Source organism: Panthera onca, chromosome C2, assembly GCF_046562875.1.
Source record: "Panthera onca isolate mPanOnc1 chromosome C2, mPanOnc1 haplotype 2, whole genome shotgun sequence".
Taxonomy (NCBI): Eukaryota; Metazoa; Chordata; class Mammalia; order Carnivora; family Felidae; genus Panthera; species Panthera onca.
The window spans coordinates 133719515-133745669 of NC_138347.1; the positions used below are offsets into that span (position 1 = coordinate 133719515).

Genomic DNA, 26155 nt, shown 5'->3' on the forward strand with positions numbered 1-26155 from the left:
CAAAATGAAGACCAAATCAATCACACCACTTGATTCAAGTGGCTTTTGTTTCTCCTCCCTAGTGACTGACAGAACTTATGGTAAGTTTAAAATATCCAATATCTCTACAGTTTTGAGGAAGATATTAAGTTTGTATATAGCCTCTAAAAAAATAATTTTGGGGAGCCTGGGTGGCTCAGTTGGTTAAGCATCTGGCACTTGGTTTCAGCTCAGGTCATGATCTCATGGCTTCGTGGTTTGAGTCCTGCTTGAGATTTTCTCTCTCTCTCTGCCCCCTCCGCACCCCCCCCAACTCTTGCTGTCTCTCTCTCAAAATAAATAAATAAGTAAATAAACAAACAAATAAACTTTTAAAAAATTTATTTATTTTTGAGAGAGAGAGACAGAGAGAGTAAGCCTGGGAGGAGCACAGACAGAGAGGGAGAGAGAGAATCTGAAGCAGGCTCCACACTGTTAGCACAGAGCCTGATGTAGGGCTGGAATTCACAAACTGCAAGATCATTACCTGAGCCAAAAACAACAGACACTGAACCAACAGAGCCACCCAGGCGCCCCCACAAATAAATAAGCTTAAAAAAAAATACTGTGTTTTGCAGCCATGCATTTGAGATTAATAGTATGATGCTTTTACCAGCTACATCATTCTGGGAGTACACCTCTTCAGAGGAGGCATTTTTCTAGTGGAGTGTAATCCAATAAATTAAAGGGGGGACAGGATGTGATACGGAGTCAGGCGTGGACAGTCACAGGACACTATGAAACTCCTCTCTGGTTGTCTAACACTTTGCCTTACCTGTTAGACAGCAGAGGCCCTGAGAACGTCATGCAAATTTCAAGTATATTCTCCACCCCAAGTCTTCTCACTTTCCCTCCTCCATTCAACACACAATAGTCTTGTAATGCTAAGCTAACCATTGACCCTTAGAAGACTTACCTATCAGTTTTCTTGGTCAGGATGGCCCTGAAGATGTGCTCTAGGGGTGTTTTCTCCCGCTCGTGGGTTGGCTGCACGAAGGGGTGCAGGGCCACTAGTGAGAAGCCTTGCTGATACAGTTCCAGGAGCTGGGCGGGCAGGTCGTGCAGGGAGGCCAGCCTCACTGCTGAGGACCGAGGGAGCTCTGCTGTAGATGGAGAGAGGAGAGGCTCATCAGGGACCCAACAAAACTGCCCACTCTCCCCCACCCAAGTCCCTCTCCCCTTGCCCTTGCAGAGACCTCCAGGTCACCTCTTGCTAACAGCGAGTTTATTCCTGTCTTAACTACTGCCTTCAAAGAGAACTTAAAGCAGCAGGCTATTTCCCAACTCCTCTCAAGGCATTGCTGACTGGATGTCTTAAACCTAGAAGTCAGTCTTCTCAGAGGTCACATTGGAAGAGTCATTTCCATCCCCTCCAAAAATTAAAAAACAAAAGAAAAGAAAAGAAAAGAAAAGAAAAGAAAAGAAAAGAAAAGAAAAGAAAAAGAGGAGGAGGAAAAAATGAAATTGCACGCAAATATAAAATTTCCAGGTGGCAAAAAGCAGTATTAACAGAGTCAGAAGACAAACCGGAACAAATTTCTGTGACACTTAAGACAAAGAGGTAATTTCCTTAATTTGCAAAGAAACTACAGGAAGAAAGAAAGAAAGAAAGAAAGAAAGAAAGAAAGAAAGAAAGAAAGAAAAAAAGAAAGAGGAAAAGGGGGAAGGGAGGAAGGAAGTTAGGAAGGGAGGGAGGGAGGAGGAAAAATACGAATAGGCAATTGCCTAAAATTAGACACAAAAAGCTAATCAATATTTGAAAAAACACTCACATTAACTCAACATTAGAATTATGAATATCAAAACAAGTATTTTTCACCTAGGGAATTATTTTAAGATTTGGATTTAAAACAATTCTTTGAGAAGGACAGACAAGATTCAAAAATCAAAAGCTGTAAGCATATACACAATTAAAAGTATACATCCCAGCCCGGTCCCCCTTCAGGCTTTCTCCCTAAAGGCAATCAGTATTATCCATTTTTTTTGTATACACATTAACAATTGCTGAATTCATACACAAGTAAAGTCTATATGTCTCCCTCTCTTTTTATACAAATGGTAGCATAGTGTTACACATTTCATTTTTTATTAATTTTTATCAATTGACAGTATACTTCGCTTAGAAAGCATTCAGTAGTAGCACACAGAATTATTCTTCATTCCTCTTACAGATGAACAGTGTTCCTTTGTATGATGTACCACAGATTAATCAAACTTTTGCTTTTATAAGTAATGCTGACGAAAATTACGCTCCTACGTAATTTCACATGTGCTCATGTATAATACATCATACCTAGGAATTCCATACCTAGGAATTTGCTAGACCAAAGATAAATGCATTGTAATTTTCTCAGATATTGCCACATTTCTTCCACAGGGTAACATGGATTTACCACCTCCCCCCACCCAGTGATGTACAAAGGTATTTATTTTTCCATGCCCTGGCAAATCTCATAGTGAAAAAATGATCCCTGTGGTGGTAATCTGTATTTCTCTCATTATGTAACTTGTATTTTTTTTTTTTTTTATTGAACATGTCATGTTTTAAATACTGTCTGTGTCACCTTTTCTGTTAACTATAATCTTTGCCCTAGTTTTCTGTTGGGCTATTGGTCCTTTTTTCTATAGGTTTGTAGAAACTCTTATACATTAGGAGATTTAGTTCTTATTTGTGATATCACTTGCAAATATTGTTCCCAATTTATTGTTCGTTTTTTGACTTTGCATAAAGTGGGTCTTGTCATGAGGAATTTTTTTTTTATGAAGTGGAATTTCTCAATCTTGTCTTCAATGACTTCTGAGTTTTGTATCAGAGCAGAGACATCTGGTATTATAAAACGATTCTCCTGCTACTACATATTTCATTTTTTGGATATGAATCTTTGATCCAGTTTGGAATTTATTCAACATGAATTCAATATTCTACCCCCCCCCCCCATGTTTATCCATTTTTCCCCATTAGTTTGAGATGCTACCTTTATCATATATTATATTCCTGAATATATTCAAGTTTATGATTGTCCTCTACTTGTCTATTTTAACAATTTTAACGTTACATTTTAATATCTGGTCAGGCTATTTCCTGAAACTTCTTATCCTCCTGTTTAGTTTCTGAATCTTCTTGTCTGTTTTTTTTTTTTCTAAATCATCTTTTAAATCAGCTCATCAAACCTTCCTCCCAAAAAAAAAAAAAAAAAACCCAACTCCTAGTGATATTATTTTTGGATCATGTTCAAATTATAGCTTAACTGAGGGAGAATGGATATTTTCATCATATTACAAGTTCCCATCCAAGAACAAGGCATAATTTTTGTTTATTCAAGACTTCTTTGGGGTCCCTCAGGCACTTATTAAAGTTTTCTTCACATAGATATTGTACACTTAACAAGTTTATTTCTACTAATATTGCTATTGGAATAATAGAATTTTTTTCTTTTTACTTCTATGCTATCCATTGTGGGCAAGAATGTTGGGGAAACAGGCATGCTCATCATGGTTGATCGGGTAAACTTTTTTTTTTTTAATTTTTTTTTTAACGTTTTTATTTATTTTTGAGACAGAGAGAGACAGAGCATGAATGGGGGAGGGGCAGAGAGAGAGAGGGAGACACAGAATCCGAAGCAGGCTCCAGGCTCCGAGCTGTCAGCACAGAGCCCGACGCGGGGCTCGAACTCACGGACCGCGAGATCGTGACCTGAGCTGAAGTCGGACGTTTAACCGACTGAGCCACCCAGGCGCCCCTCGGGTAAACTTTTTTGAAGGGGAATATGATGCTTGCCTTCCAACCTAAAAGTACACACACCCTTTGTCCAACAACCCCACTACCAGATACTGCATCTATGGCTGGACTCCTAGATGTTTTTCAGGCTTTATGGACAAAGACACTACAGATATGTTCACATAGCAAAAACGTGGAACCAAGTAGTTCTTCATTGGAGAGCTGGCTAAATAAACACTGGGACACCCAGTGATGAATCCTACGGGCTATTTAACAAGATTAAGGTAAATCTGTTATGTGCTGATGGCAACGTGTCCGAGATAAATTATTAAGAGGCAAGGTGTCAAGTGTTTATCCTATGCTAGTCTTGTATAAAAATAGAGAGATAATCTTTTTTAGAATAAAATTTTTTTTCTGAAAGAAATCACAAAAATATGAATATTGGAGAAAAGGGTTGAAGAATAGAGGGAAGGATGGAAAGGTGGCTTTTACTTTCTTTTGTACTTGGAGTAGGTACTGTTACCATCCATCAGGGTCATTGGGTGGAGGGTTGATAAGACATTTAAAATTTTCTGATTTATATGTAAAAACATTATCTGAAAGTTCTTTATGTATTTTTAAAAATAATGTGTTATTTTAAAACGCAATCTTAAAAACAAATCTAGGGGTACTTAAGAACACTACTTAACATCAGCCACTGTAGCTCTCATTTCCATACATCATGCAAGAAATTTACAGGAAAAAAAAATCTATAGCAATGATTCACTCTAAAGCAGTGCCCAGCATCCTGGAGAAACCTTCATTAATAACAGTGACAAAGCGAAGGTTGGCCAGGAAAGCAGAAAAATATGACATCTTTTCCCTTGAAGGGTACATTCTGGACATGCTGCTCCACCAAAGATCTGAAGACAAGTCTGGTAAAGAACACTGAGCCCCTCCGAACTCCTCGCACAGAAACCTGAATTCCACACACAGAAATCTGTCAAGCAACTTCTTAGACCCAGGCAAGGAGACCCCCACCGTGGATCCCTGCTCTAAAGTGTGCTCCTTGACCCACCAGCAGCAGCACGGAGGAGCACATTAGAAATGGAGACCTTGGGGCCCCACCTCAAACCTGCTGAATCAGAGTCTGAGTGATCTGTACCTTCCCAAGCCCTCCAAGAGACTCTGAGGCCGAGAGCTACTGTCCAGAGGGTTCCTTTGGCCCTCCTCCAACCACTCTCCTCTCCTCTCTGAGGGCAAGGAAACAGTGGACCTAGGGACACCTACCCACCTGTCATCCATAGCCCAACTTCCCACAGCCAAGACCCTGGAATTCTCTGCCCTTAGAGCCCAGGGCCCACTTTGGGGGATTGGACAGACTTCTCCAATCTGCAGCAAGGGTGGATGGTGCCCCAATGTGTGCATCCGCAAGCCCAAGGGAGGGCAGGGAGACACCCCCACAGCCGCAAAATTTAGGGGGCACCAAAAACTCAGTAAGAAAGATCAATAAAAATTTAATGCAATATGTTACAAAGTGAAAATTCATGCAAGAAGTCTACAACAAACAAAATATCCAAAATTTTAATAAATACAGGATCAGTATTATTGATTTTTCCTTTTGCCTCAAGCTCCAATATGGCTTAGCACCACACTGTTACTTATCTTGTCTTTTTAAAAAATGTTGCCTCTCGGGGCACCTGGGTGGCTCAGTCCGTTAAGCGTCTGACCTCAGCTCAGGTCATGAACTCGCAGTTCGTGAGTTTGAGCCTCACATCAGGCTCTGTGCTGACGGTCAGAGCCTGGCGCCTGCTTCAGATTCTGTGTCTCCCTCTCTCCCTGCTCCTCCCCCACTCGCACTCTGTCTCTCTCTCTCCCTCAAAAATAAATAAACATTAAACAAATTTTTTTAAATAAAAATGTTGCCTCCCTCGCCTCACCCTAGCGTTGGCTCAGGCCCAACGTGTCTTGCACTTTTTCTCTTGGGCCCTGCAAATGACAGGAGCAGGTCTGTTATGAAGGGTGTCAAGGGAACAGGGGCAGGTTTCTTCTGCTATCAAGAGATTACAAAGCAACCAAACTGAACGAGCATAACCGTGTGTGGCACAGATGCCTGTGGTTTTGTCTGCAAAACCTAATGGACTTTTGGTAGGAGGGCAGGCCTTTTGGGGTGGGTAACTTCACGACAGCGATCAAACCCCAAAATGCTAGGCAGCACTAAGCTCCCCTCCTCTCTGATAAGAATGTGTAGGAAGAGCATCTGTGAGTCAACCAGTATGAGACCCTCCCACTCAGCCAGTCTCCACAGTGTGGTGTTTTGTGAACGCGCCAAGCATTTCAAGCTCTTACTGCTGTAATAAAATAAGCCTTTACTAAGATTCTGATAATTTATGTATTTGTTCCCCCTTACGCATCACGCTCTAATAAAAAGAAATAAAAGCAGTCCGTACGTTTGGAAAATTTGGGATTCTAGCTACATTCCTCCCTGGCGATAATCCTGGGCATGTGAACACACGGTTTCCTTGTTTAAAAAATGGAGATAATGACATCGTACAGCGGCTGTAAGAATCAAACGGGATGATGTGTGTGTAACGGATAAAGCTCCAAAGTATCGTTCTCAGTGGTGCTGGCAGTGGTGGGTGGGGAGTTGGTCAGGGATATAGGTCAACTGAGGCTGGTGATGACAGTACAGTGCTGGGCCACTAAATTGTTTCCCATTTCCACCCACACCCCTTACCCTCCAGGCTTTCAAATCAGTGCACTCAAAACGTTAGGCGATCAACCGCTTTATAGTTAAATGCTTCCTGAATAAAACATAGTATCTTTAAAATTTTTATCTTAAAATCTAAAGATGTATCTCTTGTCAAAACTCAGCAATTTTATGGCTTTAATTTTTGGTATGCAAGCTGTCAAAGTAAGTTTAGCTTCATGGTTAAAAAACAAATAAAAATTAATCTCAACAATCTCATCGCAATAAAATAAAACCAGGCTCTTATTGTAAATATGATTAAAGGCCTTAATTTGTTTCTGTTTGAACCTTAACCTTCAGAAAAACCCTAGTTCTTATAAACTGACCAATCCCCCACTATTATTACTAGAAAAATAAAGAAAGGAATGACTTCTCTGTGTGGATGGACATACCAATTGTAGTCTCTTGGTCTCTTTCTCACCCCACCCACCCGGATAACCTCTCCATTATTTTTGTTTTGTGAGATTTGCCTGACTTCGTTTACAAATTATGTAACCTTGGACAAGTCATCTAACTCCCACCCCATCTCCTGGGTCTGTTGTTTATAAAATGAAGACCCTGGAGAGGCAATTCTGAAAGGAACTTCCAGCACTAAATGCAATGATTTCATTATTTCAGTTTGAAGAGTAACGTACCAGTTCCTAATTAAAAGGTGATACTGAATAATATAATAAATGTCTGCAGTGCAAACCGAAAGAGTTCCCCTAACCTAGAGCCAAAATGGGAATACGGAATACCCACACGTGCGAGTGGGTGGAGAGATGGATAGAGAGGCAAGAAAATAATGTTGCCACTATGACCGAATAAAAATCACTGCTGTCTTTGAGGGTCCCAGTCTTCTGCCTATCCCAGGGATTAGAAAGGATTCTGCCTGTTCTGACTGTCCCTGGGAGACATTCAGGGGCATTCCAGGGAAGAGATGCCTGCACAGTCATAGGAGAGAAAAGGGGTATTCTAAGAAGTATATCTGGGGACAATGGGTTCCCTCTTTCCTAGTGGAGAGCTATAAAGAAAACAGTATCCGTTACCTGAAGTTACTTTGACTTCCTGGGCTTTTATGAGGCCACTCCAGGACTGAACCCATAAGCCACCTCATCATAAATTGAAATTTCTAATTATAATCCTTCATATTCTGAAGATGAGGGGCACTGATGATGCTTTCTTGGCCAATGTTACTCCAGTCTGAGGAAATGCCACTGTTAGGGCCCAATGTCCATCTGAAGATCATACTTTCCTCTCTCTCCACTTTCCAATCTGTCAAGTTCCAAGGTCTTTTTTATCTACTGTGGTCAATCTGCAAACCTGAGGACCAGGCTGGACGCCCCGGTGCTCCCACTCAGGGAGCCGCGTCTTCATCCCACACAAGGACTTGGATGCCACTGCTGTACAAAGCCCAGTTCTCCAGCTGGCTTCTCCCACTAGCCTGGGTGGGGGCTGGCTCTTATCTCATGACCTGGTAGAGGGCCTGGGGCAGATCGCAAGGCCAGGGCCCAGATGGACAAACAAACAAGAGACACAGCCATGGGAGGAACAATGGATACCGAAGCCCCCTCTCACCCAGAGGGCAGTATCATCCCTTTCAGCCTGCTTATTGCCAATGGGAATGTGGGCTCAATGGTGCCAAAACTTCTCATTCTTACCTTCAAGAACTCAGAAATCTTGGTCTTCATAGAAACTCTCCTACTCTTTAGATTTGGCAAGTAATTCTCATTTTATTTCCAAGTCCATATGGCCCAAAGCCAAGGCATGGTAGGTTGCAGACTGGATGGGGCATTTGATAAATGTAGGGGGATAGATGCCCCCTACTCCTTCCTATCCCTGATCATAGCGTTGTCAAGGCACGCTGTAAGCCTCGGTCACATACTGAAGAGCTTGTGATTCCGTTCATTCCCACATCATCACTATTTATATCAGTTTTCAAGGATACACCTGCAGGTATTTGACACAGCCCTCTATTTCCCAATTCTCCTCTCCTCTACACTGATGTAAAGATGAACAAAATGTTTAGAACTATATAATTTTTTGGGAACTATACAATTACATTTTGAATTCCTTGGAAATATTTTTTTTCCTCACTCAATTACCAATAACAGGCTTTTGATTAAAAAAAAAATATCAAAATATAGAAAGTACTGCCGGAAAGGTATTTTGGGTGGCATGAGAGTCCCAAGGTCTTCTAGAATAAGTGTTCTGTTTTCCTTTCAGAAAATAACTCCATATAAATAAATAAACCATTATTCCAGGACTTAAAAAAAAAAAGGGAATGAAAACGGGGGAGGGGGGGACCTAATCCACAAAACCACACATTTCTTAACACTCCTGGGATGAAGGAGATTTTGTTTTTGCTATGACTATGTTTTGTTTAGCAAAAACATTCCGCAGCCCCACTTATTCCCCGGACACGAAGCCCTGCAGACATCTGCAGAAGAGCCAAAGGGACGGCTTTGCTCCTTCAAACTTTATTGCTGGGAAAGTGCCAGGTTCCAAGGCAGGAACAAAACCACTGGCATACAGCAAGCAGCCACTCATTTCTCTCCTCTGTACGGCAGGCAACGGCACGCTGAACTGCAACAGCTTCTATTATTTTGCTCAGCAATCATCTGTGACTTTAACCTAATTATTCAAAGTCCAACTCTGCTTTTCTAATTACATCTGCTAATGGATCTGTCAATACCAGAGAGCGAAACACAAGAGGACCGACACCATCTCCCCCGGGTAATTTCCCTCACAGGTAAAGCTGATAATGACACTGTTCAACCAAATCTCTCCCTCTTTTTTTTTTTTTTTTTTAAAGTTTCTTGACGGCCATTATTTCTATAACATCAGTCTGCCTGGGCTTTGCAGTAGATCCAATTTAGCGAAACACTAAAATCAATCATTTTTCAAATGTGGGTTTTTTTTTTTTTATTGTATAGGTAAAGAATAGGAATTCAATTTTTTAAAATAATGTGTGCAGCCCGAAGGCTTCTATCTGTGTCATTTCTAAATCTGAAGAATAAGTTACAACTATCGTTTTCAGGCTTTCCAAATTCAGATTTCTGTCATTGTCTTATCACATAAATTCATGTTTCTGAAACTTAAGAAAAAGAATAAAACATGGCCAGGCTCAGGAGACCACACTACTAAAACACTGTGTAGTCTTTTTTTTTTTTTTTTTAATTGAGGTGAAATTCACATAACATAAAATCAACCATTCTAAAGTGAATAATTCAGTGACGTTTAGTACGTTCGCCATGTTGTACAACCATCACCTCTGTTTCTAAAACATTCTCCTCACCCCAAAAGGAAACCCCATACCCGGTAAGCAGTTCCCTATTCCCCTCTCTGGCAACCACCAATCAGCTTTCATAAAACACAGCTCTTAACACCTTACCTGAATCATGGATAAAGTCAAGGGGAAAATCTCAGTACGACTAAAAGCACTTTTTAAAGCTTATTTAAACCTAGGGTTCTACAGGCCAATCATGGAGGAGTTGGCCAAGCAACAAAGGCCTCATCAAATGAGTTCTTAAGTGCATGCCACCAGACCACAAGTGACTGTGAAGCATCAGACTGTCAGACTGCTGTGACCACAGGGGTGTGTGCATGTGTGTCTGTGTGTATGTGTGGGGGTGTGTGTGAAGGGAAGGGTGGAGGGAGAGGGGGAGATCAAGTTGTTATTGGCTTGCTTGTCATTTCAAAGGATCACACGCAGTCACTGGATCACACACATGCTACATCACACTGTAAAAAATTCAGTGTCTAGGACTTTGTAAGGAGAGTGCTGAATAATTCCCATTGACCATGCCCATTAATCAAACCCAAAAGACGGCGTTCCCGCTCATCTCACTGGTCCATTTTGTCAGAGAAGACACAGGCTAAGATTCATCAAGAAAGCTTTTCCAGAAACACCAGGCCTCAAGCTGCTTGGACTTCACAGTGGGGTATTCAAATATTAAAAGCAACCGGCTAGAAACTGAAGTTGGAGTATTAATAAAATATATCACACGCTAAAAAATACTTTTTATGGTGAAGGGGAGAAGCAAAGGATCACCGAGTCTTCAGAATTTCTATTCAAACTGGTCCATGCCAAATCCAAGGAGAGCTTAGCATGAGGCGGAAGGGAAGCTACTTGTCAATATTTTATGCCATTTTCCTAATTGAGCACGATATCCTGAGAGCTGACGCTCCGGGTAGTTCTCTTTGATTCTGAGAGTACAATAAACTGATTGCATCCAAGACCAGCCACTAATGAATATGTACAAACAATATGGAAATGAAACTGTTTAGAATGTAAATGGGACCCTATATGGATTTCTATGATAAAGTCTGAAGACTCTGTATAAAAGTAATCAGTACTGAAAATATAATGCCACTGTGGCCAAGTTCTCAGAGTAGGCACAGCAGAAAAATAATGCATCTTTGCAAGAAGCTGTGGGGAATCTCAGTTTCAACTAAGAAGCGTGATTGCTCTCGTACTTTCTCATTCAGGTGTGCTGAAAGCCAAGAGGCTAAAGCAAAGGGGCACCTTAAATGGGTGGCACACTGAGCCAGCAAACACATTCTGACTCTGGCTCGTCACCCCACACACGGTCTCACCCATCCAGCTTGTGGGGCAGTCCCATTAGAGCCAGGCAGTCAGTCAGCTCTTTCGGAACAAGAAGGGATATGGTGCTTTTTTCAAGTCTGAAACAGCCGAGGGCCATTTTAATTCCTTCCCTACGTGCACATGATGAAATCCATCAACAGCAGAATGGCTGAATGAATACACTATGGCTCATCCAATACTATAGACTATTAAGTAGCAATTTTAAAAATGAGTTGGATCCATACCTCTGACCTGGAGGAAAAATCAAGGGTTGATATGACAATGAAAGCAAAGGAAGTATATAAAAATTCCACTTTGCGGAGATGGCCAAATAATGACAGGACAAAGTCTGTGGTTATACACAAGGAGTGACGGGGAATCTTAACCCCAGGCAGAACAAAATGGAAAAAAAAGAAATTTCCCAAAAAGTATGGTGCCCCGAGGGTACGTGCACACTTCAGTTTGGCATTTATGCAGAGCACAAGGGAATACTACTATTTCTGTTTACCTTGAGTTATTATCACAAGGATCTCAACTCTGTAATAGAGTTTCACACTGGTATATCAATAAACTCTTTACTTAGGAGAATTTTTTAAAATTTCCGAATATAGGAATATAAACAATATATAAAACAATGCACTATGGAAACTGTTGGAAAGCACAAAAATGCCCCATGTGCAGGAATAGTTTCAAGATCTTATGGCAAGAATAAATTCTATCCTCTGTGGGCTTTGTACAACTCCTACCCACAAAGGAAATCAACTTGTTGGTTCAAAGGCACTACCCCCAGACACACCAGCAAATTCAACTCAGTAGACTCTCCTTGTCCTCGCTGTAGTGGAGACATACCATATGTTCGGGGGCACAGTCACAAAAACATTCGTAAGACTTACAAAAAGCTCCATATATTGGAAATGTATTTTAATAAATAATACTTATGCATATGACATCAAGAAAGATTCAACAAAACTCAAATGAGAATGGGGTCAGACAGTTCTCTTACTCTAAAAAAGGCTTCCACACCTGCATTTTCAGCTTTGCATGAACAATTACTGCGTTCATGCGCAAACTCCCAAATTGGTGCATGGAAATAGAAAATTGTACACACAAGTTGAGCAGCCCCGGGCTCCGCTAACCAATTTGCATGCAAAATTGTCATCAGCACTCTCTGGTTTATTTTTTGCCTATGGAAGAGATGGGGGTCTATGATGCCTCAGGAGGCCAATTTTAAGAGGCATTTTGGTTCCCACTATAAAAATGGAGTCCCAAATAGTATCTGAGGTCTATGCACGCATGTGTGTCCCTCCAGCTGCCTTCTCACAGATTCCAGTGGAGGAAGAGAAAAGCTGGAGGGTGAGATCAAGCAGAATAGTTACATGAGAGTAAATGGCCAAGGAAGGTTCTCCAGAATAATAAAACAGAAAAGAAATGTAAGGCGGGGGGGGGGTTATTTACATCCAGAAACATGTCTACCAACAACAGTTGGCACAAGAAGGGAAAGATGGATTTTAACCAGGAAGGAGAAAAGATTTTCCTGACTTGCCGGTGAGAATTTATGGAAATGGACCACCAGGAAGTGTGGCCTTTGGGATTGCCAAAGAGGGTGCGATAGGCATCTATTTGCTTAGAAGGCATCTTCAGGTTTTCACTAACATTTCTCCCACCCCCCTCTCCCTCCTGTCTTTCTTCCCTTCACACATCACTGCTGAGCACCTGAAATGTGGTTAGTGTGAACAGAGATGTGCTTTAAGTGTAAAACACACACAATTTCAAAGACTTCACATGAAAAAAAGAATATAAAATATCTCGATACAAATCTGGTATTGATTACATGTTGAGATGATAATATTTTGAATATACTGAGTTAAATAAGACATACTGAAATTAATTTACCTACTAATTACTAATGAATTTACCTATTTTAATTTTTTAATTTGAAATTTTTACTGGAAAACTTTAAATTACATCTGGGGCCCACATTATATTTCTATGGGGCAGGTCTGCTCTAGAATCTTTTGTTTTACATTAGACTCATTTTTTTTCAGTCCAAAAAGCATGCTCCCTTCTCCACCTTTATTAAGGTGTCAGTTTAATTCATTACTAAGCATCCTTTAGCTCCAATTATGAGTAAGGTCACTTCTTTTCCCAAAATAAGCCTGTAACACCAAGGAGTGGGGGGAAAACTGCAACAGTATGTATAGTGTGGGATCAAATGGGTAATCTTCCTTCACGTATACTAAATTTTTTTTCACTAGTTGTCACTATTACAAGTTGGAGGAAGAAAGCAAAACTTGGTACTGCCTTCCTGTTTGATGTTTTGGTCCCTGAGACCCTTAAATCCCTGCTCTTCGAGAATCTCTAGTAACACAGTCACACTTCCAAAGTGTTTACCTCTCTGGAGCAAGTGGGTTCTCAACATTTTTGTGTTCTTACTCCGTCAGCAGATCGCACGCCCTCCTGAGTCACACCTTTTACCCCATGCAGGAACTCTCAAGCAGGGAATCACTGCTCTGGCCAAACTGGAAATAAGTGCCAGAGGCCCCCAGCCAGCCGGCATCCCGGCTAAGATGATTCGGATCAGAAATCTCAATAGACAGTGGACCCTCCGGTCTGTTTTGCTGAGTCCCTGGCAGTGCTTTGTACTGGACTTTCTGGATGATTTATGTTACATTCCGGAGATGCAAATTCTCCCTCATACCCCTAATAAACTCATTTGTGTGGTCTTAGTGTTTGGACTTAACAGAGCTGTCTCCCTTCCTGTGCTTCCTTGCCTGGTTTCACTGGGGGTAGGATGGGCGGCTTCGTGATATTCAGAATTCTCACGTATCCCAAGAAGTATTATTATTTGTTATAACTGCAGTGTAGTTTGTCTTACTTCTAAACGATGCAGATCCTATTAGGCAAATAGAAAACAGAAATCCAGAATTGAATTATAGGGTAGAAAGCTGGTGATGTATCAAATCTGGCTAAGGCAGAAAGATGGATGGTGTGGGGGCCAAGGTTCACTCTCTGGAGCCAAATTACTTGGGTTTATTTTCTATTCGATTATTATTTTTTAAATTGAAGTATAGTTGACACACCATGTTATATCAGTTTCAGGTGTACAACCCAGTGATTTGACAACTCTATGCATTATGCTGTGCTCACCACAAAATGCAGCCATCATCCGTCACCATACTGCTATCACAATAGTATCGACTGCATTCCCTGTGCTGTGCCTTTTATCCCCATGATTTACTCATTCCATAACGGGAAGCCTGTGTCTCCCTCTCCCCTTTACCCATTTTGCCCATCGCCCCACCTTTATTTAAACTCTCAGTTGAAACTCTCAGTGCCACCCCTGAATAGCTTTATGACTTTAGGTGAGCCCTAAGCCCTAATGGGCCTCAGTTTGGGCTAAATCATACAAAAGTGATGTTAACCACGTCGGCCGGCATGAGGATTAAGTGAGATAATGCAGACAGCGCAGTAGAACTGGACCTGGAACCTTTAACTCTTTTGTATATGGGAACCACTAAAATCATTATTGTCAATATTATAATAACCCTAATCATCTCCCAACTTGTCACCGAGCATGACAGGTCTTCATGTCCGCAAGTGGATCCTTATGTCTGAAACCATTCCAGCTGTACATCAATATTCTTTAGTTTTCACATATGACTTTAATTTCTCAGCCTAAGCCACAGACCCACATTTTTTTTTCCCCTGCAACCCTCTTTTAAATGCTGGTTTAAACTTCTATTTCTTTCTTTTTTTTTTTTAATTTTTGTTTTTTAATGTTTATTCATTTCCTGAGAGAGAGAGAGAGAGAGAGAGAGAGACAGAGAGAGATAGCATGCAAGCAGGGGTGGGGCAGAGAGAGACAGGGAGACACAGAATCCGAAGCAGGCTCCATGCTCTGAGCTGTCAGCACAGAGCCCGACACGGGGCTTGAACCCACAAGCTGTGAGATCATGACCTGAGCCGAAGTCAGATGCTCAACCAACTGAGCCACCCAGGCACCCTTAACTTCTACTGATTTCTTAATGTGAACCCCAGATGGGTCTAGAACATCAGGACCCAGAAAAGAAAGTGAGGTGAAAAGCATGTTGAGGGGTTCCTACCTCTGTGATTTGCACCAGACGCTACCACAGACTTCCATGGTATCGCAGAATGAGGAAGGGGGAAGGGCCCACAGCTGCGATGGGACTGGAACGTCTAGGGAGCCAGTTCTAGAAAACGGCACCATCCGTAAAAGTAACGAGGAACCAGAGGAAGGACAGCAGAAGGTCCCAGTGAGATACATAAACCACACTCCAAAAAGAGCAAGAGAATAAAAGAGAGGATCGAGAAAAGAGGTGGAGCCACGGTGAGAACACATTTAGAGCCTTTAACACACAGCGCACCAGGAAAAGGCGGATGACAGACGAGGGGATGGCCAAGAGGAAGGCATCCAGCAGGAGATGGGACAGGAATATGTCACCACTGCCCTGACCGCTCTCCGTGTCTGTCTTGAATCCATCCCAAATTTGTGAAGTTAAATGTGCAAAGAGAAAATATTTCTTGAAGGAGGCATAAAGCCAGGGGTAATTCTAGTCCTGTACTTCCCTTCCTCACCCACACGTCCTAAATTCCTCTACTATCCGCCACCGGCAAGGACTCCTACCCTAAATTCTCCTCCCACTTCAGGCCTGCTCTGCCAGCAGCTCCACTTGGAAGCATTTCAGGCGTAACATTTAAAGTGGGAAAAAAAAAAAAATAAAATAAAAACCATTTTATTTTAAAGCCCAGAAGTTGTCCTCAGCTACCACAGAGAAAGGGGAGGCTGCACACATAGTGTCTGTCCACCCCCGATCACACGCGGGTGGCGGCCTCAGGGAGGGTTGGGTGAGAGCTGGAAATGGAAAGTGAGAAATGTAACTGGAAGCAGGCTGTGGGGGGTCAGCGGCCACCTGACAGCTTCTCTGCCTGTTCTTCCCCCACTGTCATCCTCTTCCCATTTAGTGTTCTAGACTTCAAATACTGCCTTTGAATTGCTTTTCTGAGAATCATGGTTTCAGAGGGTTTTACAACTGAAAGAGCCCTTAAAGGCGAGATAAGAGAAGTATTACAGAAGTACTAATGATGATAGCGACAGCTCACTTCCCCTGAACATAAGCTCTACATAAGACATTGTTTTATGTGTGTTACACACTTCCTCATTTAATCCTCAAACCACCTCTCTATAAGCTCCTTTTCAAGGATGAGGAAAACTCTCGATCAGAGAGGTTGAGTACTTTCCCGAGGTTGCACAGCCAGTAAGTGGTGAACCCAAGACACAAATCCAATCATTCAGAACCTATGCCCTTAACTATGAAGTCTTCCTAATGACCTAAACTAGTCCATTCATTTTCATCGATTGTAAAGTGATGTCCACAGGAATTAAACAATTGTCTACAGGCATATAGTTAGCAGCAGAATCAGGACTATAAAAGACCCCTGGACTCTCAATCCAGTGCTCTTTTACCATACCACAAAACTATAATGAGTGCGGGAGGATCAGAACAAAATAACTCCTCAAAACCAAAACACGCTCTCTGTTTCTGTACAACTGTGTGCCTCCCTGGCAGTCCTTCCTAAGATCAGTCAACTCCTTGGATCAGTGTTTTCCTTGAAAGGCTGATTACACGTAGGTAAACGAAGCCTTTCTTCAAAATGTAATGTTTATTTCTTCCATAAATTTCATAGTGTATTTTCTTGATTGGAAAAAAAAAATACAGCCATGAGTGTGTACAGCATGTTTACTGCCACAGAAGTCTATAATGGGAAAACCAGAGAAATAAAGATAGCTACGCAGTGATTATAAATAACCATCGTAAATCAGACTCGCTTAATTTCAGGGTATGACACGAGAAAATAAACAAAGCAAATGTTTAAAAGCAAATCCAATTTTCAAATTTAAATGTTAATAGTGATATTCAAAGACACTGATAAAGTGGGGGCCAATGTATTTCAGTTGGACAAATGCAAATAACTTGTTATCAACCTTCTCCACATCACTGGACTTCCTGCCCACAGTGCAGAGGTGGGGACAGAGGACAAAAGTCAAAGCCAGATTAAAACGGTGTTGTGTCAGACCTCTACAATACCTGGTGTGCATTTCCCCTAGTTGGGTGGGGGGGGGGGGGGGGGCGTGGGGTGCCGCCATAACAAAGCTTCCTCGTTCACCTCTGTTCTCCTAATGGTAGTCATTTTTAATGCTTTTTTAGAATCCCATGTTCGCACATCTCACAGGCACAAGATTTGATAGGAATTGCCTGACTGCCCTACAACTGTCTTACCAATCCATGGAGCGAGACCATGCCTATTTCTCCACAGTACCAATCTGGTTGGTGAAAAATGACACTGTTGCTTTATTCTAAGTTTCTATAATTAGTAATAAGGTGAGAATATTTTTATACATGATACATACAAATGTAATTCTTTATTTCTTACTCTTCAGCCGAGATCCCATTTGCCCATTTTTCCATAACGCAGCTTATCTTTTTTCTTACTGATCTGTATACAATTTTCTATTAGATGGGTATGAGTCCTTAGTCTGTTACATGCATTGCGATTTTGTTTTTCTTTCACTGCAGTAGTGGCCCCTTATCTGTGGGGGATACTTTCCAAAACCCCCAGTGGATGTGTGAAACCATGGAGAGTACCAAACCCTAGCTATACTATGTTTTTCCTGTACATACATACCTATGATGAAGTTTAGTTTATAAATTCAGCACAATAAGAGAGTCACAACAACACCTAATAATAAAATAGAACAATTATAACAATCTACTATAGTAAAAGTTATATGCATGTGGTCTCTCTCTCAAAATATCTTATCATACTGTATCTGCCCTTCTCCTTCCTGTGATGATGGGAGATGATAAAGTGGCTTCATGATGAGATGGGGTGAGATGCATGGCACAGGCACTGCGATGTAATGTTAGGCTGCTACTGACCTTCTAACGATACATCAGAAGAAGGATCATCTGCTTCTGGATTGCAGGTGACTTTGAGCAAACCATGGATAAGGAGGACTACTGTCCATTAAAGTTGTAAAGCTGTATGTTTGTCAACACTTCCCAAATTTTTAAGGTCTTTGGGTTCCAGGGCATATTTAGAAAGGAGTGCACCTTACATTTACATTGGTCTTTACATTGAAAACCCCTTCAAAAAATTTTTTTTAAAAGAAAAAAATGGAAAGAAAAAAAGGAAAAACTTCGATAATTAAAAATGGTATCAGTGACTCCTAAGATAAGCAGATGCTCTGAACTAGGTTTCCAACTATGATGGCAGGCCTCTAGAACAGTCCTGGTGAGCTGGTTGTACATGTGTGCTGAGGTCCAGGAAAACAATATTTGTCTGAGCAGGGCCAAGAGCCCCATAAGAGAATGAACTAAATATCCAGGACCCCCTTCCTCTGAGGCTACTGAGATATCTTACTTTTCCCCCCATTCTATTCAAATTTAGATCAAATTTAGGTTATGTTCATGCCTAATATATTGCTTCTTTTTTTTTTTTTTAATGCTTATTTATTTTTGAGAGAGAGAGAGGGAGACACAGAATCCGAAGCAGGCTCCAGGCTCCAACCTGTGAGCACAGAGCCCGATGTGGGGCTCAAATTCATGAACTGTGAGATCATGACCTGAGTCGAAGTTGGACGCCCAACTGACTGAGCCACCCAGGCATACCTAATATATTGTTTCTTGACAATTCAGAAACCATACTGTTGGGAATTTAGAGCTAGAAGGGACACTCATTTTATGAGATGGGGAACTGAAGCGTCTCTCCTGCTGGACCCACACTATTTGGGTACTGCTGGGGAGAATCACAATACAGAGGCACACAGTCTCCAACATCAGCAGGGCCAGCACTGTGTAACCTCTGTGACCCCCTCTCCTAACTAGCCCAGGAGGAATTACAAGCCTGAACAACATCTCATCCATTCCATGACCCCACCACCATTTCCTTCCAGATAATTCCATGTGCCCATCTCTCCTAAGTCTCTATCTCCTGAGCTCCAGACCCACATCTGCAGCTGGTTCAGAAAAATCTCCATCTGCAAATCCCACAGGCAATTGGAACTCAACATGTTTGGAACAAAAGCCTGCCATCTTTCCAACACTTGCCCTGCCTCCTGCATTTCGTCATGGCCCATAGCATCACATCCAAGAGCGGCCAAACTCAAACCTTGGGCAACAACAGATACCTCCCTCTCCCTCATTCTTCTCTACATCCAACTGGCTGCTGCATCTTGTCAAGTCTCTTCCTTGGGACTCTCCTTTCTAAGCCTCCTTCCTTTCCATGGCCACCCTCTCAGCCTCCTATGGCTTCCTGATTACCATGCCTGCCTCCCGGCTACACACTGTCTACACCAACAGCCCAGTGGTCTGGCTAAAACACAAGGCTCGCACACCTTCCCCCTTCCAAAAACCCAGGGCCCATCATCTGGCTCCGTGGTTCTCACAGGGGATGGTATTGCCTCAGGAAACATTTTGGAAATTCGAAGGGGGCACTATTAGTTACTACTGTGATTGGGAGGTCACTACCGCCGGTGAAGGCCAGGCAAGCAAGACACCTACAAGGCACAGAGCAGCCCCGCAAAGAATTGTCTTGATTCCTACACAATTTTTGAAAATCCAACATGACATGCTTTGTAGGTGGAAAGACTGTCTATAATTATCTGAGCCTAGAATTTCAATTTGCTTCTGATATGAATGAAAATAATATTGCTGGAATGTACTCATGTAATCAAGAGATCAATGCCAGAAAACGATTTCTCAATACTATTGCTGAGCACCTCTGTATCAGGGCCGCCTGGGGGTAGGGTAGAGCAGGTCTGCTTAAAATGGATATCCCCAGGCTATGTCCCAGATCTACAAAATCAGATCTGCAGGGGAACAACCAGGGCCATTTACTTCTTTTGCTCATTCAAGTTTGAGGTGGATTGTGAGAGAGGCTGTTGGGAGCCATGTTCTGAAAAAGACTGTTAGGCTGAGGGTGAGCTCACCATGAAATAGTTCCCAACTGATTAGTAATGCCTGCATGGCGGCAGGAACGGAGGAATCTGGGTCCTGACCTCTCCTTCTTCCCCTCCTGTTCCTTCCCTGTCTGCTTAGAAAATCTCTACTCATGGGGAGCCTGGTGGCTCAGTCAGTTAAGCATCTGACTCTCGATTTTGGTTCAGGTCATGATCTCAGGGTTGTGAGACTGAACCCCACATTGGGCTCATCGTGGAGCCTGCTTGGGATTCTTTGTCTCTCTTTCTCTCACTTTCTCTCTCTCTCTCAAAAATAAATAAATAAACATTAAAAAAAAAAAAAAAGAAAAGAAAAGAAAGTCCCTACCCATCCTCCACAACGCTTTCTAGAAGAGGCCTGCCGAAGGCCTCCCTCCATATCTGAAGGCACCATCTAGCACTCTCGTTAATGTAACAGTTTACTGGTGCGTCTCTCCTGGGCAGGCAGGGACTTCGTCTTGCTCGTTTTGTTCTCCTCACAACTGGCCTCCTCTTTGCCTGGCTAATTATCAGAATTCAATAACTACTTCGCAAATGAATAAATGATTAAAGAAAAAAAAGGACAGAGTAACTACACAGTTACTGGGAAGGACAAGACCGCAAAACCGTCTCTTCCTCTACACCTTGTAGTTCCCATCAGGATCCCTGGCTCCTCTGAAGACGAAGAAGACTGGCAGCCAGCAAAGCCTCCCACTCTAGCCCCAGACTTTGTCTGCGCGCCGTGACGGGAGCCTCCAGGCCATCAAGCCTTTCCGCGCACGTACTTGGGCACCGGGGATTAGCGAACATCTGCAGAAACAGCCGCACGGAACCATCCCAGTTTGCTTAGGTGGTGTGCGTTTGTGAGAAAAGCTTGCTCTGTGGTGATTCTCTTTAACTACCACTCGGAGGACGGATGTTATTTTTAGGGGCTGGGGGACACCAAAGAGGCTTATTTGGCGAATGAACGCAATTTGTCCGCCTGAGCTTTGCGTGTGTATGTTAAAATCCTCACATCACACTCCTAGCCTGCAGTTCTCAAATCCACTGAGAAGAGGCTCCATAAACAGGTTGGGAGCAGGGGAACAAAAACCCCAGGATGACAAGCGTGCAAATTAACCGTGGAACCAGACGAAGAACCAGTGTTGACAGACAGAAAGCAATGAAGCTGGCCGTATGTAAGGATTAGGGAAATTCTGAATAAGAGAACATTCTGCAACAAAAGTTTTATTAGCAGAAGACATTAACACCAGTCATTTATGGTCCCCAAAGCCCAGTATATTATCATCAGGGAAGGAGGTATCCGCTGTGTTCAAAGGGCCAGAGGCACTGAAAATTCAGGACCCAGAGATGTACACTCCTCTGAGTTCACTCCTCCAGCTCTCAGATAATCAACTAATAGAGACAAAATAATCTAATCATGAAGTAATAAATGCACATGGCAAAAACACAACGGATATACTACTCAACAGAATTATACATCAGCTGTTCTGTCAAGATGATAATGAAACATCAGACAATCTGTGAGAATAACATGCCAAGGAGGAGAAATACAAATTGGGCTCCTCCATTCCTCATGGAAATTAGAAGATTCTAAACTAATCAATTAGCTCAACATCCCCCACTACCTCCACCCCATCTCTGCATTATCATTGCTCTTCATGAAATTTCCTGGGAATCCACTTACTATTCTGTGATCGCAGATATCAAATGAAAATCAAGTTCTCTGCTGAACACAAGAGAAACTTTACATTGTAATGGAAGATGAACTGATTAAGGGCACTTAATCTTTGAACAGCTAATTCTTAAAACCTCGGAGCAGAGTGGGTGAAATGACAGGAAGGAGAAATGCAGCTTAGTTTTGATCACACAGAAAAAATGGATTCTGGCACTCAGCGGGCTGCCTTATTAACAAGTACAGTAGCTGGGGCTGTTCTTTCTCAAATAGTGCTCAGCAAGTTAGAATGAAGACCCAATCTTTGGAGAACCAAGATAGAAATAATACCTTTTCTTTCAGGAAATAAGTTGCTCAGGGCTTTGGGAGTACCCTAAAAGATGCAAGGTAGCTCAAAGAGAAGAATGGTTTATCTTTCCAAGGCAAATTTCATCTTACCCAACTTCTTGCACATTGGAAAGGGATTACAAACTCAGGTGTATTTGGAATACAGTTATTATTTAAAAAAAAAACCAGTAAACACCATTTATTGAACAAACTCAGAAAAAGGGTCTCAGAATGGCTTTTCACGGAAGAAATTCTTGAGGACTCCCTAAAAGGTTTGTTTACGTGGGTTATATCTATTGATATTTATTTTATTGGAAAACTTAAAACTAAGACATTTTTATTTTATTATTTTCTTAATGTTTATTTATTTTTTGAGAGAGAGAATGAATGAGCAGAGAAGGGGCAGAGAGAGAGGGAAACACAGAATCTGAAGCAGGCTCCAGGCTCTGAGCTATCAGCACAGAGCCCAACACGGGGCTCAAACTCAGGAACTGCGAGATCATGGCCTGAGCCGAAGTTGGAGGCTTAACCGAATGAGCTACCCCAGGCGCCCCCAAACTAAGACATTTTTAAAGCCAGTATATCCAAGCACACATAATTAGTGATACATCATACATCACGTAGCCTTTGGAAAACTCCATTGCGCGCTTGTGAGAGAATAAGACTGAAAAAAAGCAAAAAAAAAAAAAAAAAATCTTAATATTACTTTGAAAAGAGTTTTGCCCTTAGGAGCTCCCCGGGGTCCGCAGACCACACTCTGAGAACTGCCAGAGTCATGTCTGGCTGACACAGAGATGTCGACTGTTTCAAGCACCACTTCCCTCATAAAAACAAAACACTCTATGTGTATTATGAGTCAATAAAAAGTTTACAAATTGGCAGATGCCAGCTCTATAAGAACTTCGACAAGTACGTGTGAAACTTTCTGGGAGAATGACAGGAAAACTAGCTCTTTAATCTTTTACAGTTCACCACATTTGTTTTACGGTCTCCACTAGTACACATGACTTACTGCTTCTACCCAGGGTTATGCCATGTCTCCACCAAGGGACGGGCCTGTCTGGTTCAACTCAGTCCGTTCAACAAACACTGCGTGCAGGTCAGCCACTCCCTCCCAGGGGCAGTGTAGCTTAGTGGTTAGGAAAGCAGATGTGGAGGGAGACTCCCTGGGCTCAAACCCTGGCTTTGGCCACTTGCTGAAAGACATCGGGTGAGTCATTTAAATCTCTTCGTGTCTCTGTTTCCCCAAGTACAAAAAAGGACAATAGGGGCGCCTGGGTGGCTCAATCAGTCAGGTCATGATCTCAGAGTTCGTGGGTTCAAGCCCCAGGCTGGGCTCTGTGCTGACAGCTCAGAGCCTGAAGCCTGCTTTGGATTCTCTGTCTCCCCCGTCTCTCTGCCCCTCTCCACCTGTTCTCTCCCTCCTCCCTCTCTCTCTCAAAACAAAATAAACTTAAAAATAAATAAATAATTTTTTTTAAAAAAGGGGGGGACAATAACTGTATTTGCCTGGTAGAATCTTTATAGAAACCGAAAGAGTTAGATGCCTAAGACTGAGTAAATGCCCGATAAATATCAGTTATTATTATACCTTCTTTTATAATACACAAGGTGCCTCAGAAGTCTCAGGGCAGTTTTAAGCTCAAAGTTCAGAAGTAGAAGCTTCATAAACTTACAAAAAAAAAAAAAAAAGCCCAGAAAAATAAAAATGTCACCCATTATTTAATTCTGTGAATTTAAAATAAGATTTTACTTTTTTGTTTCAGTCCTTCTGATTGAAAATGGTAAACGCTGCCTGAAACAAAAATTAAACTACTAATTTCATGGTGGGATGAAATGTGCAGAATAAGATGAACACATAAATAATTCTTACAAAAAGAAGTTTTTTATCATTAAAACTTAATTCATTGGACATTTTTTGAGCGCCTACCATGTACCAGGCTTGTACTAGGTGCCAGGAAGGGAAAAAAAGCAGCCTGACAAGGTGCCTGGCTAATAGGGGCTTACACGGTCTAGTGGAGGCAGGAGGCATGGAAATAGATCGATACAGCATGCATTCTACTGTATTAATTAATACAGCATCCTGCTGAATTATTAAAGTCCAGTCATGTTAGGGTGCCGGGGCCTCAGGTCCTTAGCCCAGGCTAGGGCACAGGGAAGGAAGAAAGTACTGTCCTTGCTGACATTTGGAAATCATTTTCCCTACCAGTGAAGTGAATTTTTCCTTTCGCTTGTCATTGATTCTGTTCATCCACAAGAAGCCCATCTATCAGCTTTCCTATTGCACCAGCTCTTCAAACAGATCTTTATTGAGCTTTTCCGTCTTTGTAAATCGTAAATTGTCCTTTCAACATCCATAATGACAAGCATTTCGACCCATACATTCTATTTACATATCATAGTAACAGCCTCTTATTTAGATGTCAGATTCCAGTAACTAAAAACTCAGATGCATACAAAACAAACTAAAAGCACAAAGACGCCAAAATAATTCTCAAAACCACAGCTAATTTCCATAAACTTTAGTTTCCTTTGGAGAGTGTCTAAGGCCAGAGTTACCCTTATTTTATACAAAGGTATAGTGAGTTTGTTCACTTTTTTTTAAAGCACATTGGAAATACAAAAATCTGATGAAACACTGAAAATATAATGCTCAGTTTCATAAAATCTCTAAAGTTACCAACCAGGACTTCTACCAAATGAAGTAAGTCTTCACGAACCAGAAAAGTCTAAGAAATGTCCACAAAGTATTTCAGACATCTAAACTCTTAGAGGAAGAGACTTATTCTTATGAAAGACTGATTTCATTTTCCCATATGTCAAAAGAGTGAAAATTAAAAATCAAACTTAAATCTATACTCAGAATTCTCCTAAAAATTTTCTTAAAAACTCTAGTCCATGCCCAGAATTCCCTTGCCTGAGTAGCTATCCATTATGTCTATAATGACTTTGTTAGACAAAGGACATTACTATAGGAATGTTGGCCATTGTTTGTTTAAATGCTGGAGAAAAGTAAGCTCTAAGATTTATAGCTAATAGGTTTTGAAAGAGGTTTAACTTTTTTTTTTTGTTACTGCAACTTTTAGTTGTTTGTCAAACAAAGAAACAAATTCAGTGTGATTCTTTTCTTCTCAGATAACCAAAGCCAAGATATTTTTGAGAATGTGAACTTTCCAAATGATTGGTTCATTTCAATACTGTATGTGGACATGGCTCTGGTCTGAATGTTTATTAGTTTTAGAGATGATCCGGGTATCACACATGAAATATTATACACAACCAGATAATGCAGTATGTAATACATACGTTGCGGAGAAAGTAAATTATGTGGATTCTTCTGGCCCTGCAAAACACCAAAATTGTCTCGATTTCTCTTTTTCCAATGTGATTTTTATCTAATGAGTGTTGTTTTGATATCCGTACATTTACTGGAGGCTGGGAGGATAAGTTGCATGCAGCTTTTTTTTTTTTAACCATATTTGGTTTTCATTTGAGGAACAAATTCCTCTTCTCTTCATTTTTTCTTCCCCCAAGGCCCATTAAGTTTATAAATCAACTCACAGCCCAGAGGGAAGACTTCAGGAGGCACAGGTGGACACTTCATCTGAATTTGCTGAGCCCACTTTTGTCTGAACAGCCCTCATCCTCTCTGGACCACATCTGGGCAAGCGACGTGAGGCAGGAAATAGAATAATCGGATCAGTGATGTCAACCACCAACACCACTGGCCAAGATCAAAACCTCACATTTCAATCAGAGGTTGGGTGGGGATTACATTTTTTTTAACTGAAATTTTCTTCCCAGTTTTCTCCTTTTTTGGCTTCAGTGAAAGTATCATATCAAAGGCCTGTTACACAAATAACAAATGTGAAAGACGTATGAGCAGACCATCTCTTAAGCCTCCTTTTCCAAGCCAAAATGCAGGAGGTACAGTCTAAAGCCAGAAAGAATATTTAAAATCAGGAGGTTTCAGAACATCTGAGACATGTGGCCTCTGCAGCTGTGACCCTGGTCCACTCCCTCCCACCCACTCACCCCAGAATTTCTTATCCTTTGTAAGGCAGCCCCTACTCTAGAATAGCCAGACTTCTCAGACAAAATGCCAGACAAAGCAGGCTTGGCCG

At 41.7% G+C, this 26155-nt stretch overlaps 1 protein-coding gene across 4 annotated transcripts in view; it reads right to left on the reverse strand.

Annotated features, from left to right (window-relative positions):
- Positions 1 to 26155, reverse strand: part of RFTN1 (raftlin, lipid raft linker 1) — a 213859-nt gene that overhangs the window by 132189 nt on the left and 55515 nt on the right. For 3 of the 4 annotated variants that reach the window (XM_078432381.2, XM_078432382.2, XM_078432383.2), the window contains exon 3: positions 935 to 1121. In XM_078432381.2, coding sequence (XP_078288507.1) covers positions 935 to 1121 — 187 coding nt within the window. The remainder of the gene's footprint in view (positions 1 to 934; positions 1122 to 26155) is intronic. The other variant, XM_078432384.2, reaches the window with a different exon arrangement.